This window comes from Lissotriton helveticus, chromosome 9, assembly GCF_964261635.1.
Source record: "Lissotriton helveticus chromosome 9, aLisHel1.1, whole genome shotgun sequence".
NCBI classification, from domain to species: Eukaryota; Metazoa; Chordata; class Amphibia; order Caudata; family Salamandridae; genus Lissotriton; species Lissotriton helveticus.
This window is the reverse complement of record NC_136070.1, coordinates 431,590,885-431,608,931: the sequence shown is the minus strand read 5'-3', so window position 1 is coordinate 431,608,931 and position 18,047 is coordinate 431,590,885. Positions and strand designations below refer to the sequence as shown.

General features: G+C 41.3%; 1 protein-coding gene across 4 annotated transcripts in view; it reads right to left on the bottom strand.

Annotated features, from left to right (window-relative positions):
* LBHD2 (LBH domain containing 2) overlaps positions 1-18,047 on the bottom strand; it is a 341,263-nt gene that overhangs the window by 107,410 nt on the left and 215,806 nt on the right. For all 4 annotated transcript variants that reach the window (XM_078660227.1, XM_078660226.1, XM_078660225.1 and 1 more), the window contains one exon: positions 9,889-9,976. In XM_078660227.1, coding sequence (XP_078516353.1) covers positions 9,889-9,975 — 87 coding nt within the window. In that variant the 5' untranslated portion in view covers position 9,976. The remainder of the gene's footprint in view (positions 1-9,888; positions 9,977-18,047) is intronic.

The window sequence follows — 18,047 nt, the reverse complement described above, 5'->3', positions numbered from 1 at the left end:
TTGTATCTATATTTCTTTAAATACTTTAAAACAAAAATATTCATAATTATGCAAAATTAGTGCTCTGAGAATCAAACAGTGACAGGATTTATGCCCCACTATGCAACATGACCCCCATCACTTCAATTCACCCCAACATTCAGTGCACAACGAAAACATAGAAACAAGTAAACATAGCCCCTTACACATTCACATGGATTAGTTTTGAAAGCACTGTTCACATGCATTACTTCTATTTCCTGCTATGAGACGTTTTTCAGGAGTCCAATGACAGACAGGCGCGACTGGGCTCAGATTGTGACAATCAGAGATTATTATCACTGGGGCTTCACCATTCTATTGAGCCTTAAACTGAGCACTAAGTACACCCCCTTACCACTTGACATTTAGGGTAGGGAAATTGAGAAGTTAAAAGCTTTTTCAGGGAGGTGGTGTGGGGTTACAGACACAGAACTGTCACTATCGGCAACAAACAATAAATCAATGTTCAGCCAATGCTTCCGCCTATTAAAAGAAAAAATACTTAACCTTTAAATATAGCACAACATTAACCCTAAAATTCTAAGAGTTCTTCTCATATTATACCAGTATCTTATAGGTGAGTAACAATCATCCAGGGTGTATTTGCAAGGGGCCTTACTTAGGGCCTGAACATGTTCGGACAGAGTTGCACATCCATCAGTTTTCAGTCGTTTGGTTTCTTAACACCTCAAAACACAGGGCTGAGCTCCCTTTCTAAAAAGCAGGTATTACTCACAGATTGAAAATTGCCTGGTAATGGGGAAGACCTACGTAAACAAGCATGGTAGTTTTGCGCCTGAATGTTATTCCTCATTTCCTGTTCATTATGTCTTAATGGTAATGTAACGGCAGGGAGATACCACATGGTTCTGGTAATTCCAAGTGCTGAGTTATCTTCCCACAATTAGCCTGATGCTCATGATCAGACCCTTAGAAGGAATGCTCTGAACTCTGCCCGTAATCCTAAACATATGAATGCTGTAATTCCTGCAGAATGTCTGCATAATATGAAAGCAAATCACCATAACACATAATTCGGTGAATAGGGAATTGGAATATATGTTTGTAACACGCTTACTTTGCGCACCAACTACACTGAAGTTCAAAGTAAGAGCTTTGTGACTAGTGCCCTATGTAAAATATTGACCCCCCCCCCCATCCTTTTCTGTATTTTCCCTTTATACAATATAGAATGCAAAATAAATGAATGCAAGTAACAGAAGCGAAATGACTCTGAGTTTACAAACTTGGACTTTCCCTTTTACTCTGTGAGTAGCCAATCAGGAAGTATGTTTTGCACATAGTAAAATGCACTTTAATGGCCTTTCTCAATAAAAAAAACAATCTGCTTCAAACGTAATGTATATGTCGTAGTAACTTGCCTAAGTGTGCTTCATAGGTGGAATCATGACGCATTTTGTTAACACTGCAAATTCCTAAGTATTTAATCGATAATAAACTGTCCATGTCTGCCCATGTCAACAAAGTAGTACACACCAGCTTTGGACTGATGCGCAGCCTCAGGAAGATCTTTAAGTGGATCCCCATATGATCCTGCATGCTCTTAATACAGGGCTTAATTATTAGTCGCCTGGACTACGGCAATGCACTGCTCACCGCCATCAATGAAAATCTCTTGACATAACTTCAGACCCTGCAAAATACAGCGGCCAGGCTCGTTCTCGATCCCCCCCCCACCTACCCCCCGCACTTCATCGGCCCCATGTCTCAGAAAACTACACTGGCTCACCATAAAAAAAATATCAAATTTAAAATATGCTGCCTAGTCTACAAAACTATCAATGGCCAAGGACCTAAATATTTGGAAAGAAAACTCTCCGATTACTGCCAGACTAGAACCCTCCATTCCTCAAATAAGCACCTCCTAACGATCCCGAAAGTCCGCACGGTCAGAAATGGGGACAGATGTATTTCTAAAATAGCCCCAGAAACGTGGAACACCCTACCCCTTCAGATTGGATTAGACCCTAATCACTACACATTCCGCAGAAACTTGAAAACCTGGCTATTTTAGGTCCTCTAGGTCTGCCCTTCCCTCTGTTCTCTCACTGAATCTCTGCAAGCGCTATGAGACCTACGAGTGATGTACGCGCTATATAAATTCAAATTCAAATTCATATTTTGATTTGATCTTTAAGATAAAAAAAAGTCTGACTAACACAGTATTGCCCATGCTTTCTGGCTATTAAAGTCTTCTCTCCAGGATTCTGTCAGTTACAACTCCCTACAATTATTAAGCAAAATTGATCTAGATTGAGACATATAATTCATTTTGTAGTTACATATTTGTTCAAGTGCAATTTTGATTTAATGTTAAAACCTCCTCATCCATCATTAGTAATCTCTCGCTTAGTAAAAGCTATGTACCTGTAGGTCTAGTTCTACATTAGGTGCATTTCTATTTTAGACATAAACATGAAATATCTCTATCATGTCCATTTCTCATACTTTTTCACTTTTTGCAAACCTCTGTTTTGGAAAGAGAAAACAAGAAAACAGATAAGTAGGTCAAGAAGTTATGAAATGCCACTTCAAGGTCGATAATTTTAACCCTTTGCTAAATGACTGGAAGATTCTTAGATCCCAATTTAGACATAGCCAGAGGCACTGCTATTACCTAGGTTTAAATACCTTCATAATTCTGCCAGTCTCCTGCTACGGCTATAAGTGTTTTCCCTATTAATTACATAGCTGAACTGGGTGCTACGAGAGAATGGTGTGGTACTAGCCAACATCAGCACTGCCCTATTGCTGCCCTCATTCCATATTTGGTAGGATCCATAACTGGGAGATACCACACTGTGGCAGCATGTTCCACAGATCCAGATAAATCCATAGGATTCACTACCGTGGAAAGTACTGTATTTCTAATAATCACTGGGCTGACCTTAGGCTGTGGGTCACTTTAGTCTCTGTCTCCTTCTCCATGGCCCAGAGAGTTGTCAGTTATTCCTCCAGTCTCCTGTGCATGTGTGACAGGCAGGAGGGACATCTTAGGGACTCAGTCCAGCGGACAGACATACAGAGGGTTACTTCCTGCTCAGAACTTGCAGTCCACAATAGTCACCATACTACCATTTCCTATCAATACCCCAATGTATCACACTCAGGCGGTGAGTGTTGTTGCCCTGCTCTGACATAAAGGACATATGGTGTGTTTTTTGCAGTGGTGGGGATTTTCCCATCTGACTACCAAGATCTCCACTTCCAAACTCTACCTATATTTGATGGTCTGGGGTGTATGACTGGAGCGTGGCAGGGTGGCTACCTCCTCTCTCTGCTAAGCATTAATTGCTTTCTCCTTAGTTAATCATTTGTTTTCCTTTTGAAGTGTTGGTGGGTTGCTTAATGAAATTGAATGAAAATACCCATGAAAGAGGGCTAAACTTACAAGAAGTACATTTTCCTTCTCCATCTAGGATCTTCATTAATGTCACTAAGCACTGAGTAGAAGCTAACCCCCCACGGAACAAAGGTTGGAAAGTCACATAAATTGATGAGATCAGAGAAAGCACAAGAGATATCTGATTAGCAAGCACACACAGATTGTACAATTGCATGGTCCTCAAGATTGTCTACTCTGGAATAATTTGAAACAGCAATTTATTTCAAAGGTAGGGTCAGATGTCCACTGCATATCTCGCCAACATGTATATTTCTCAGAAAAGCTGTAGCCATCTCCTTACTTCTAGTAAAACGTGCTTGAGACCTGACTTGTCAGTATATATTAGCCTTCTGGATTGTTTAGACAAAGCAAATCTTGTGGAAATTGCTTCTCAGAATATAATGAGCTGTTTCAACTCCCTAATTTCTTTTGTGTAGGCAAGAATGTGCCTAGGAGCAGTCCCCACAATCAGACTTTGAATTAATATCTGAGTTGTGAATGATTATGGAAAGGGTTAGTAGAGAAATCTCCCTGATTTATGGGGATTCATAATCACTTTTGGAAGACCATAAGAAAATATATATTATGTATGGTTCAAAGGTACACAGAGCTGTATCTCATTCACACTTCTGGACCATGTCATGGACACCAAGAAAATCATCTTCCAAGTAAGGTGTCTGAAGTCAGATTTGTGTAGAGCCTGTCAATCTGAAATGGACTACATTAAACTCATGAGGAAGAAATGGTTTTCTCTCCAACAGTAATATTGTAGGCCCTCTAAAAATCCCTATTCCCAGGAATGTTGATAAGGCATGCCTGAGAAGGGCAAATTTTACAAGCTATAAAGATTCTCCTAAATGAAGACAAAGGTGGACAGATGTAGCCAATTGAAGGTGTTATGGCACCACTGTCTAATCTTGGAGTGTTATTTGGTCAAAGATGTTGCTGAAATAATATGCACAGAATAAGTTGCTGTTAATTTCAGTAGTGGAAGGTTGTATACTGACGGTTAACTTTATATCTTACACATGTGGTCTGCAAAACAATCTTCTGTATTGCTCGTCCAATACAAGAACAATCTCTGGGGGACACCACTGAAATGATTCTTACAGGGCTATGAGTATCATCTTCATTTTCTGTCTCTCAGTTTGAACAGCAATAAAGAAAACCTGTAAAGAAAAATGACTGACCAACTGTTCAAAGGAGGTGGGTTCCAGAGACTGGGATTAGAACTCTCAGCAGTTTCGCCACTGTTAAAGCATAACTGCAAGGCTTTCATGTGAAGTCCCCCACAAGCTGACAATGTATCTTAGTACTTTGTTCTTTACAGCGAATATGAGTTATTTTGAACGAGATTGAATTAAGGTATCTACTTTAACATTTTCCAAACCCGAAACTAGATGCAAAGTCAGAACGCCTGTGCTTTCTTCTAGCACATCCTTAATATTTCAGGCTATCAAATGTGAGTACATCAAATGCCTACACCTTTAATTTGCCTATTGTTGCTGAGGAAAGGAACACATTAAAGGCTTGCTGAAACTGTCCACTGCTTGAGCATACTAACTCACCAATCCAACTGACTATTTCTAACTCATTGGTATTCTGTTAGCTGATTGATGCATACGTCTACTGCCTTCAGAGTGCATGCACTGCAATGCATGAAGGACTGTTTTACATCTAAAAGGTGCCCTCAACCATCAAATATTTTGCCATATTAAATTATTTATCTCGTAAATCCAACATATACAGAAAGTATGCTTAAGGCAGCAGGCATTTTGGAAATGCTTTTGTCATGACTTATGGAATCCTGAACCTTAGGGGGGGCTCCCAATTTCCGTTTTGTTTAGCACATTGATAGATATCTTTAGGGTTAGGCCATCCCAATATAACAATCAAAAAATGTAAATTAGGAAGTGTGTTTAAGAGATGTACACTTGTTAATATGTGAGCACTTGGTCATACTACTACCACCTACACCACCACAAAAACAGTACTTCGACCATTAACAGTGCCAACAATACCACTACCAATACGACCAGGCATCAACACCACCACCACTACCAATACCACTAATGCCACACCAGTACCGCTATCACAAGCAATACCACCGCCAGTACCAAAGCAGCTAATATCACCATTACATTACACTATCATTACACCACTACACTTGCCTACCACTACAACTTCCAAGCATAGATAAGATCAAAATGTAGGCCTTTAATGTACTATTGCATGGAAACATCCTTTGTGCGCCCCTGTGTTTGCATGCATTGTTATGTTAACCCAAGACCAATACACTTTGGCAATGCTTGTTATCTCTGTAACTTTATGGTCAGCATGGAACTTAAAGAAAGGTATGACCAAAAATAGTTGGTGTAGAATGCTGGGCATCTATTTCTGGCCTTCGAGTCATAACCATGATAATATGTACATGATATATGCAGGGGTGTTGTCCAAGTATGTAGGGATACATGTGGTTGTGTTTCTATGCATGTATGCGTGCCTTAGTGTAGGCATCGTTATGTTATTTACACTCATGTGGATGCACCATTCAGAATTAACTGTTATGATTTTTTTCTACGTTTTCATCCTTTTGTGAAAAGTATGTTTTGTTATCTGCCCAATTCATTCTCCAATGTGTGTGTTTGAGAAGAGTGACAATTACATAGCAATTATATCAAAATGCCCACAATGTATTTTGTAATCCAGAACACTTCAAATCTCCCTTTCCATTGATATTGTTACTACTTTGTTTTGAAGCTAAAAATGTTATAACTGCATTGTAACCATTTTCTATTTATTACCTCATTCTGTGAAAGGACATCAATAACTGTACAATGCAAAGGTCTCCTGGGTCGAAGTCAATCAGTCATTATGTGTATTTGTTAACCTCTTAGTCGTTATTAAATGTTTATTAAGTCTCAGCTTGTACTCAAGCTCTACAGGATGTTTGTGCATAATTTGATGGTTGGCAGGCTTCCACAGAGCTTGCCTACCACTTTATGGTGCATTAGCTCAGAACTAAGGAATGGCAAAATTAGCTCTCTAAACCAAGGAGAAATTTAAAACACGAAGACGGGCCATGACTTATCAAATCCTCCTACAAAAGAAGAGCAATCAGTGAGGGAGGTGATCTGAAAATCCAACTCAGATTTCTGAGGACAGACTTATATTGGTAAACTACGCTTTCTATAACTGAGAATCTTCAAATGTGATCAGTTTCAGAAGCAAAGACAGCAATACCAAAACAAGATAACATAGTTAAAGGGCAAGGTCTCAAGTAACCACCAGAAGCTAGAAAACATGGCCTTTGGCATGACGAAATAAAAGACCAATGAATGTTAATAGCTTGGCCAAAAATAATAGGGTTTACAAATCTAAGAAAAAGCATGAATCTTCACTACACTTGGCATGCAGTAATTTCACACTGGTACTGTGCAAATATGAGAAAACCCCCATGGAATAGCAAATTACAGTTTGCTGGTAATTTTTCCAGTCATAAAACCAAAAGGAACTTTCCCTTCCTCAGGATTTTACCACATACATTTATTCCATTCTCTGAGTAAATGGTAAATATATGAGCAGGAAGGTAGGCGTTGGGGTGAGCATGGTTTATGGGGTATAGGGAGGAAAGAGGAAACGTATGTTCTGGCAGGGAGGAGCATTGTGTGATCTCCTCTATCAGGAATAAAAACATGAATGAGTCTTATCGCTTTTACCGGTCTGGAAAATTGGTTCTCCTGCACCCAGAAAAACGGAATGTGGAAAAACCTGAATAGTTACCATACGGTTGAGCTAAATTCCATGAGGCAATTCCACATCGCCTGATTCATAATAATGTACTTAAGCATCCACCTGTGACTCGCATTTTCAGGGATTCACAGAATGCCAAAGACCATGCATTGGCAGTTTATGTAAATCGTAGAATTTGAGGCTTACCCAGGAGCAACTTTGCATACACTAGAATATTTAAGCATAAAAGAAAATTTGCTGAAGTTCCCATGCAGTGGCAAGATTCTTCCGAAACATCTCAAGTACACATGTCAGTTTACCTATTCCTTTGTCAACATGGATAGACCTCTTTGCGAAAGCAACTTTCTAGGGTGGAAAGGACGCAAAATATTTCGGAACACTCACAAACTCTGGTGGCATATCCTCCCAGAAGCCCCTTCTTTCCACCCATCTAGGCAGATTTACTCCAAAAGGTTATCCACAGGACTATATCTGATCTGCTGGAGAAATGTCAATCTGGAATCAGGTGCAAGAAATTCAGGTATTTGACATTCCCAAAACTGAACTCATGACTCCTCAAAGATGTACACACAATGTAGACTTTTTTCAGATATAAAAAGGAACAACACAACTGGATGTCAACCCAGGACGATGTACTCACTAGTGAAATATATATTTTGCTGAAACGGGCCTGCTTTCAGAGGTAAGCCAGACAGGCAGTCTAAATGTCTTACTTCCATGAATGGTAAAGCAGCAGGCATGCTCCTCCTTTTCAGTGGCTCCCATGAGAACAGTGGAAGGAGGAACAAGGATGTAAATGTCAACAGCTCTTCAACTTTGATCTACTGTGGGCAGCCCATTGTGGTAAAAGTAAGTATTATATTCAAACTCAAAAAGGTAGGATTACAGTCCAGCACACAAGCGAGTATGCCTTGCATGACTGCTGGTTTATCGGTGCCTGCATGGGAGGCAAGGGACATATTTGTCCCTAGCCTGTTTACAACTTGCTGTTGGAGGTAGAGTAGATGTGGTAGTCACTGGTCTGTACACATCCCAGTGCTAATGAAGAACATTCAAAGATTGGTACCACCCAAACCACTGCTCCGGCCACATTTCAAATTATTGTCAGCAGACAAGATGCATGCGCACTAATCAATTTATAAAGAATCACATATAGCAAATGCAATGCACAATTTCCATTGAACATTGTTTTTTATTTTGAACAACAGATTAGCAAAAAGGCAATGGGAATGGGTTCTCACATTTTTATTTTTTCCAAACGATGTTTACTATACAGAAAAGTTTGTAAATGTTCCCAGATCTGAGCATATGGACTAACACACCATACCAATTTTTAATCCGTGATATGCTACAAAGCCCAGATGAACTTAAAAGAAATAAATGAAAGAAAATGTATTTTCAAAAACAATGGGATTATTCTGTACGCCACTTTATTGTGCTCTCACACTTAGTAGATGACTAGATCTGTTTAAAATATACTCATGGAAATTTACAATTCTTACTCAGTGTAAACTAGAATGATCCCCTTTGAATGAAACGAATTCCGATACTTTAAATCAAGCAGAATTTGGCCCGTTCTCAACTGTATTAAGAAAATACATATACTCTACCAAAGCTATTGGAGTAGGGTATTTCAGTAGCTTCAAGCCTTTATCGGCAACTCGCTCTCATTATCTATTTTATATCACTCAAAACCCCTCAGTAAAAACACACTTGTTATTCACTGTTGCCCATCTATAAGTTTAAAACTATTTATATGTGACCGCTGGAATTTTCAAATACTGGCTTCACACACACTGGATGGACATCCTTATTCTCAGATCTCCTAGGTGCATTTGTGAGAACGCATCCCAGTATTATTCTTTGTATGTAGTCCTAGGTATCCTTTTACAACACCAGATCCACAAGCCCCATATTGCAAAGAAGATCCCTAGGCTGGACTATCTACTGACACATGGACCTAGGAAATGTGTATAGCTTTTACATTTACAGAAACATTCTGAAAAACATAGGGCCCGATTACGATGTCTGGTGGATCGCAACCAACTGAACGTAGATTGTGGTCCACCCGACATCTGCCATTGCGGTCCATCCGCCACATTACGATGGAGCGGGCGGAGGCACTGGGCAGAGAGACCATCCACTGCACTTCAGATGGACTCAAAGGGCCAGTCGGGGAGTCGGAAACACACATAATCCCATAATGACGGCGGAGCCAGCCTTGGCTCTGCCGTCGGGATTATGATGACACTTTCCGACAGCCTTTCTATGTTGGCTTTTCTGACATGGAAAGGCTGTCAGAAAGTGACTTTTGGGGCCTCTAGCAGGGGCCACTATCACTCCCCGTCCTCTGCTAGGAGGCCTGGGGGGCACCTATGGTGCCCCCTAAACATTCCTGCACCGTGTGGCAGGCACCATGCAGGGATGTTTGAAAACAATAATATTTCAATGGCAGCTTGTGGGGCAGGCCTTTTCTGCCTGCCGCACAAGCTGCCATTGAAAAATGGATGTTTGCGGCCGGTTGCTTCCAAATTGTGCAGTCAGAACTGCCAACCTATGGTCGGGCGGTTCCAATCCACAACGGTGCATCCACCAACATCTTAATGAGCACCTTACTTTTTTCTAGCAAACATTTTTCTTGCCAAGAATCCTGGTCTGATTCTACTTTTTATATCATGAAACCAAAGCAGGAACATGTAAACACCAACCTGGACAGTAGGGCCTCCTTCTTCCTGAGGAGGGCTTAGGGTAAACTCTTCCATGGGTGGTTCGCATGAAGTCATCACTTCAGTCATTCTGTAAAAAGATGGGAAGTGAGTCAACATAGTGCAACGAAAATCATGACTGTTCACTGTGGCAGAATGCGATACTCTATTCGTTTACTATTTTTAAGGGAAAAAATATGTTAAAGTAAGTAACACATAAAAAAGAGCCACAATCATAAAAATTAATTGTATAAGTCCATTTTCCACCGCTGCCTTATGGTCTTATAGCAAATATCAAAGAATATTTATAAATGTTTGTTTTGAGTTCTTAAAGTAAACAAATTATAAACTAAAAAATAACTGTGACTCAGTAGAATTCCAGAATTATAATAATGTGCAATTATCAAATTATTTAGTAAACGACAGAAATTCATTTAATTGATAATGAATTAAAGTGTTTGAGAATTGGCTTAAGTGATATTAAATTTTGAAAAATAAATGTGTCCCATTACATTACGTTGCTCACAAAGTTTTGCTTTAAACAAATGTTCCCATTATTTGCGCTTCAAGTTTATAGCTATAAATGTAGAGTGCAAAATGCATTAGAATTGCACATACATAAACTACTCTTAGAATTCACAACATACCAATCCCTTGGTGGCGCTGCTGTAACCCCACATTCTCACGGGCCACAAAGCATATCCAAACACCATTCATGCAGTCTACATTGGCAGCACTGATCAGGAATCAAAATCTTTCAGACTTGATTCCAGACTGACTGAAGGCTTCTATTGGTTAACACTGATAAAGCACTAGGGGCCAAATTACAAAGAATCAATTTGCAAAAAAGCAATCGTAAATTGCGCATTGAAATTTTGCCAAACGATTTTTTGAGTTTTCGAGCTGTGTACTAATGGATCGGTTTGCAGAATCACCCTACAGAGTGGCTCTCAATTTGATCTACCTCATTATTATGGAAGAGGAAGGTTCCAAATGTCAACTCACTCCAATCAGATGCCATTAAGAAGGATGGTGACCATCTTTGGTCAGTAGACCAAAATGTCGGTTTTGTTATCAGGGACGGTTTTGCAGCATAGCTGCAATATCGGCCCTTATAACAAAATCTGCCACAACCGTCCATGGCAAACAGCTCGGCCGCATCCCCCACGGTTCCCAATCCAGCCGTGCAGTTTTCCTGAAAGGAAACATGTCTGCATTTTAGAAAAAATTTATACTTTAAAAAAAGTTTGTTTAAGAGTTGGCAATAGTCCACTGGACCACTGCCCACTCCCAAGCAACAATTTTTTTTTAACATTTTTGCAAAGCGGAATAGGTCCCCAGGGACCCTTTTCCCCTTTGCAAATATGCTACCACCTACTTTGAGGAACCAATAACACAATAGTTTGCAATCAAAGCTGTAGTCGTAAATTATTCATACATAGCATTGCTAATAGCAATTTGGAAGGAACGCCTTAAAACCTACCCTTTCAAATTGATATTTGTTATGCATTTCAAACCTATAATGTGATTCAGTGAACAGTTACAAAATCTCCAAAGGGGTTTAGTGCATTTAAAAAAACATTTAGTGGTTGCAAACCCTGTGATGTAGAGAATCACAGATTCTGTAGCTGCGAAATAGCTTTATTTTATCTGGCCCTAGATTTTTCAAATAGGAGCACATTCATTATATGATAAAATCAGTGCTCTAATGAGGATGGCTCATTAGTGATCCAGAGATGTAAAATGTCTTAGCAAGCCAATGGAATTGGAAATGTAATTATATTTCTCCCGGACCATATCCTCAATTACCAACAATGTGGGATGGAAAGAAACTCAGGCACAGGGAACACGTTATAAGAGAAAAAAACACTTTAAAAAGTCTCAATCAATAGGTAACATCAAAATAAGTCACTACAGGGTGGATATGCCATCAGAAAACATGAAGCACAATCAGCCTCATTTTCAAAAATGTTTTAGCACCTGTGTGTTACTTAAATGTAGTGTTACACTACATTACAAAATGAAGTGGACAGGGTTGGTGCCGCCCGTAGACCACATCCCAGAGCGACTCAGAATTGAAATCCCACATACAGGATCATAGTCTTACTGATATCTGGTGCAGCAGGAATCCAGGAGCTAGGGAGGGCACATGTATAACTACACATCACAGTGCTAGGTCCAGAATGGACTACTGGTTTGTCACGGGTGACACAGCATCCTGAACCGTAGAAGCCGTGCACCTACCGCGCACACTTTCTGATCATGTCCCGGTAGTTCAATTGCTGAGTCGCTCTGGGATGTGGTCTACGGGCAGCACCAACACTGTCCACTTCATTTTGTAATGTAGTGTTGAAGTCCCAGCCCCAGATCACTGTGTCACCCCCCATTACCTGCACCTTTGCCCAGACAGTGAGAAAAAATGTGGATCGTCCACGTTTGGACCACATATAATAACTAGGGTTACCTGAGTGGACATTAGTATACTGCTTAAAATGACATATCGCCCCTCTGGGTCGATTTGCATGAGAGAGGTTGTCCAGCCCAGCCCACGCCTTATCAGTACCAATACTCCTCTTGCATTGTTAGAGTGCGGAGCTGAGTGAATCTCGCCCCAATAGCTGTTGTGTAATTTAGGGTCAATACTGCACTTCAGGTGAGTGTGGGATGGAGGCATTTTGTAGGATGCGTTTCACTGAAGTGTATTCTCTACGAGCGGCTTGCACCATTGGGGTGTAATCTGGAAAGAAGGAGAGGGAATTTCCCTGATAGTTTATTGGGCATTGGTCTCTGGCGGCTCTGAGGATCACATCTCTGTCTCTATGATTTAGAAGACGCGCAATTATGGGACTTGGGGCAGTGTCCTCTGGTGGTCTATTACCCAGTGAGCGGCGGGCCCGCTCAACTATCCTGACTGATGAAAGCACCTGACCAAAAAGTTCACATAGTAAATTTTCAATGTATGGTTCCATTTTCAGGATGGCGGTGGATTCGGACAGGCCAAGAATTCTGAGGTTGTTGCACCTCGAGGGCGCTTCTAAGTCCTCATTTTTGCTTTTATTAGCACTTTTTCCATTTGAAGTAGTTGTTCTCTAGATTCGGCTTGAAAGTCTTGGGTGTCTGAGATTCTGTTTTCCAGGGTGTCTAAGTGAGTTTCATTAGTGTCTACTCATTCTTATACCTTGTCTAGGCTAGAGGAGAGCACATCTATCTTATTGTCTATGGTTTTTATACTGGAGGGCACGTCTCGCAATATGGTGCACAAGTTATCCTCCCGATTTTCCCCAGAGTCCTTGGTGCTAGGGTCAATGTCTGGCTCCGAACTTGCATCGGTCGTGCAAATTTGGCGCTTACTATCGAAGGAGAGTTTGGATTGCCTTGGGTCAGTCTTCCCCATTTTATCAGGCTGAGCATTGGAAGCGCAGGACGTCACGGGCTTTGCAGATATTACCCCTCCAGTGGCACACAGCGGGTAAGTGAGATCCAATCTAGCACTTCTATGTCCTAGGTGCCTCTGCTTGCAACGTGATCTATCTTGATGTGCCAGCACAATGACCCCAGAATTGGCACCTTCCCAGCCTGTCGTAGTTTAGAACACAAGGCTCACTTCTATAGAGGCCACAGCGCTGATGAGCGTAGGGAAGTTTACACGCAAACAGGCCCCCACGCAGGCGAAGTGAGAGCAGCATCTGCGCTCGAAACCCTGGCCCCCTGTACAAGTCACTCACTGGGGTATGGAAGGGGGGAGCCAGCCTACCACCCCACCAACCATGTGGGAATCACTGTGTACATCACTGCCCCAGCTTGGGAGTCTGCGCGGTGCCACGCAGACCGTGGACATAGGCACAAGACCCACGAGCCTGCGCACCACCCCTAGCCTCTAGACTACCTTGCGGGGTACAGGCCCAGCCGGCAGGGAGTGTGCAAGGCAGTGCGTCCATCCTGCACACACCAGTACTCATTGCGCTTGTTGGCCTAGCTGAACTTCTCCACTGCAGGCCTGTGGCAGGTCACTCCACAGCTGGCGTTCAGCGCCGTCACCAATAATTACGCCCCTGCCCCCAGATACCAGCAAGAGGGGAGAGCCACCGCCTGAGCACCAGAGGCCCGCCCGGCCTCCGAAACAGCCTCCGGCCTCAGGCAGTCATGCATGTCCGAGACCACTGCAGAACGCAGCTCAAGCATTGTGCAGGGCCAAAAGATAGCAGTCATGTTTGCAGCGTGCTCTAGGCCGCAGTATGCTGGACATCGATTTAGTCTGGCATCTCCTTCCAACCAGCCAAACTTTACAGAGTGACTATTGACATGTGGGGGTTGCTGATGCTGTGTTTCAGCAGCAGATTCCGATGCGAGGATGTCGATGTCGCAGGATTAATGATCCCGGCCTGCAGAGCCCCTCTAGAAGGCGGCCATCCTGCAGGTCGGCGAAGCCACGCCCCCAAGAATGAGTGATACTTAAGTAATTCATATAACAAGTATTTCATTTTGGGACTCATTAATATGAGATAATACAACTAATAGCAAATACTGTCAATCCATTTTTGATCTCCATAACACAATATAACTTCTCACTCCTGTATAACTGAGAATAATCAGTTGATACAGTTAAAGAACTACATTTTCACCTCACAAATTGGATAAATAGTGGAAAAGGGCATTGCCTTTATAATGAATAGCCATGTGTCATGTTGTTTTATTGCTACATGCATATGGCGGACTGATTCTTAAATAAAGCCAAACACATGCACCCTTCGGGCTATTATCTTCCATGAGAGCAGGTGTTTTTTTATTAGAGGTATGCAGAATCATCAAATAGGCCAGTTAAGTCACAGAAAAGTACTTGTAAAGTATACAAGCAAAAATCCCTAAGAAAAAGAGATAATATGCTGCACTTGCAATGTTCCCTATCATAAAGCTTGTAACATTTTCCCCCTCACAATCACCTTCCAGAAAAGCCAATCAAACTGTGACTTGTGGCAGCATAGGAGTCTCCTAACCATTTTGCATATGTTAGAAAAAGATATGGTATTTACGGGACCGGTAAATATACCATTACCCCTTGAAGAGACTGTGTGGTAAATACTTCCTATTCCATGCTTTTCACTTAGAAACAAGGGGTAAAAGGTAGAATAAGTATTTAACACACTGAATTCTACATGAATTGCCTCTTTTCAACGCTTTTTACCTAATATATTTTATCCACATTGAAGTTGCTGAAATCCGTCATTGGAAACGGCGGTGGCAAGACAGCTACTGTGCAAATTGGAATTTTGAAACCCTACACAAAGAGCCATTTGCTCAGATATTGGAATCTAACTATTTATCAGCGGTGGTGTGGTGGGGTGGTGAGGTGGGGGGGAAGCAACATACAACAGAATAGAGAAAATTAAATAAAGAAATAATTCCCATACTGTCGCCTGTCGACATCTCCCCATCCCGCCCCACCCCACCCCGCCTCACCGCCCCTCTGCGCTTACCTGCATGGACCACTGCTATTTATGGAGAAAGGGATTCCTGGTGCCGCTCATACCTCTTATTGCCGGTCATTTAAGGGATCATAATTACCTTTCCCCTGCATTTTTTGAACTAGTATAACACTTCCTCTGGAGGAAAGCAAACATCAAAATGACCTGATTAAAGGCCTTTAACTTCACCTGTTGGCAAAAAGTTGTAGCAACAGCCTTAAATGTATAAATACATCCACCCACCACTCATCTATGTCATGAAGTCATCTTTGTCACATCTTTGCGGAATGTGAACAAAGAAACATTGGAATGTTGGAGCTCCAGGCTTATACCAGCCATTATAAGCCCAGAGCACTCCATTGATTTCAATGGAGCTCCCAACATTCCAATGTTCTAATATCCCATAATGCCTGTTATCAAGATATGGTAGGTCACGGTAGAGTCTTTGGTGACAGAAACTTGCCCACATAAATAAAAAACATAAAATGTCAAAAGTGCTAATAACTTGAAAATGGACCCCATGTGCCTCTGAGTTTTAAAGTTCTAATACTAGAGATGCTTTCAAAATGGTACAGAGGAGAAAAAAACAGTCCAATATGTACATTATCTGAAATGTTTGTACTTCCAATAGCTACCGCACTATCATAATCGGGGCCAGAGTTTAGTCCCCAACAATTATCATTTGTTCTCTCATCCCCCACAAGCTACTCTGGATTCAAATCCAATAAGTGAAAATAAATGTAATATTCAAAGTGCCCAGTTGTGTAAATGTGTCACTGTCTGCTAGTGCCTCAGTAGTGACAAATGATGGACTGGAATGAGGCCAGTGACTGAGATTACCTCAACCATTCCAACTATCATCATGTTTGCTACTGTGCCTCAATAGGTGACACACCATAACCTGAGTCTTTCCCTAACCTTCCACCAAGCATCCATGATGTACCTACTCTCCCTCCACATGCAAAGACAAAACACTTAAAAGGGGTATTTCAGATGGGACAAAGGTAAATGTGTGAAACACATGGATCTCATTTACCAAGCAAACCTTCGTGCCACCGCACTGTTATATCCAGCAGAGATGGGCCTGACCTCATCAGCCGGTACCATCTTTTGTGAAATACTTTCGGCGGCCTTTCTTAGGTAAAAGGGTGGCGAAATCGGCTTGAGATCAGGCAGCTTAACTCACTGACTTAAAACAACCGAAAACAGGTATGGTGTCAAGCAGCTGACCTCTAACTCCTAAAAGGCCCGGTACAGAGTTTTGGATGTTTTATGTTATTCCATCTGCACATTTTTTAGAACACTAAAACAAAAATAACCATGCATACAGCTGGAGGATTCTGAACCATATTCTGTGGCCCCATGACTAGCATCTTGGTGCTCACATTGAGCTCTGGCCTGGCCAAAATCAAATTTCTGGAGAACAGAAAACTCGATTGGTATAGTTTTTCTATGAATAAATGTTTGTAAATCCTGATTTAGGAGTGGCTGTGATTTACTCCTGATGTTTGCTAATTCCCACTTGCATACTAAAAAGAGCTTGGGAATGAAGCCAAATGCCATTACCCTGATAGCTGCAAGAGATTCTGTAGCTCTTCAAGATGAGTATTCAGCTCATTCACTGTGTGGACCAGCAGCAAGCCTGCAGGCAGAAGAAGAAAAATATACCCTGCTTTCTCACTTCTCCTATTCCTCGAGCCAGCCACAGAATAGGACGGTTGAGGTAAAGAGGATCAGCCCTACATCCATATCAACTTATTCCACCAGTAGAACTGGTCCATGAACACAGAAGAAGGATAAGTTTACAACCACAGACGAAGATTTACTATGATTTTGAGTCCGTGTTAAGTCACTTTTGTGGTGCATCCCAATGCAAAATCGTTTTTAGCATTTACTAAGCCTCGCAAAGCACTGCCTTGCATTACTTTGCATCGGGTAGGCAGTACATGGGTGGAAAATGCGTGTTCCCATGCATACACTCATGTATTTTTACAAAAACACAGATTTACAAAGACTTGTAAACCTGCGTTTGCACCAACATGCTGTGCCTATCTGACAAAGCCATAACGGGAAAAATATCTTTATTTTCCTTTTTGCTTCCTCTTTCTATTGTTTTTGTGCAGGAAGGTGTCCATTCTCGCATAAAAACAATCCTGCCTGTAACACTGGCACCTTTGCACTATGGGGCAAGAGTACCTGTGTTGGCACTCGAGAGCACATAGTGCGTCAGCGCAAGGAAAGCTTAAAAGCAGAAATGTTGCATTTCTTTGTAAATATGGAGCATCTTTGCTCTCTCCCTTTCATGCAACGCAGCAAGCAAATTCTCTTGATGTGTTGTGATGCAATAAATAATAATATATATGCCCCACATAATAGTTGTAAATACTGATGAAGTTCAGCAAAAACTTTCAGGAATGTCAGCTAACAGTGCCTACAAGGGATTCTTTTTAGTATCAAAATCTTCAATGGTTTCAGAAATTAATTATCTTAAGCCCTAACTAGTAGCTTATTACAACTGAATTTCAAAATGAGTTATTTCACTCTAAAGCTAATCAATCGCAAAACAGAAGAAAGCTCAACAGAAATAACAATACAGAAAGGGTGTATACTTGTTAACGTGCAGATTTATGTAAAATAGCTGTGTTGTATAAAAGGGTACATAATACAATTCATATATAAACTAAAGCGCGTGACATTAAC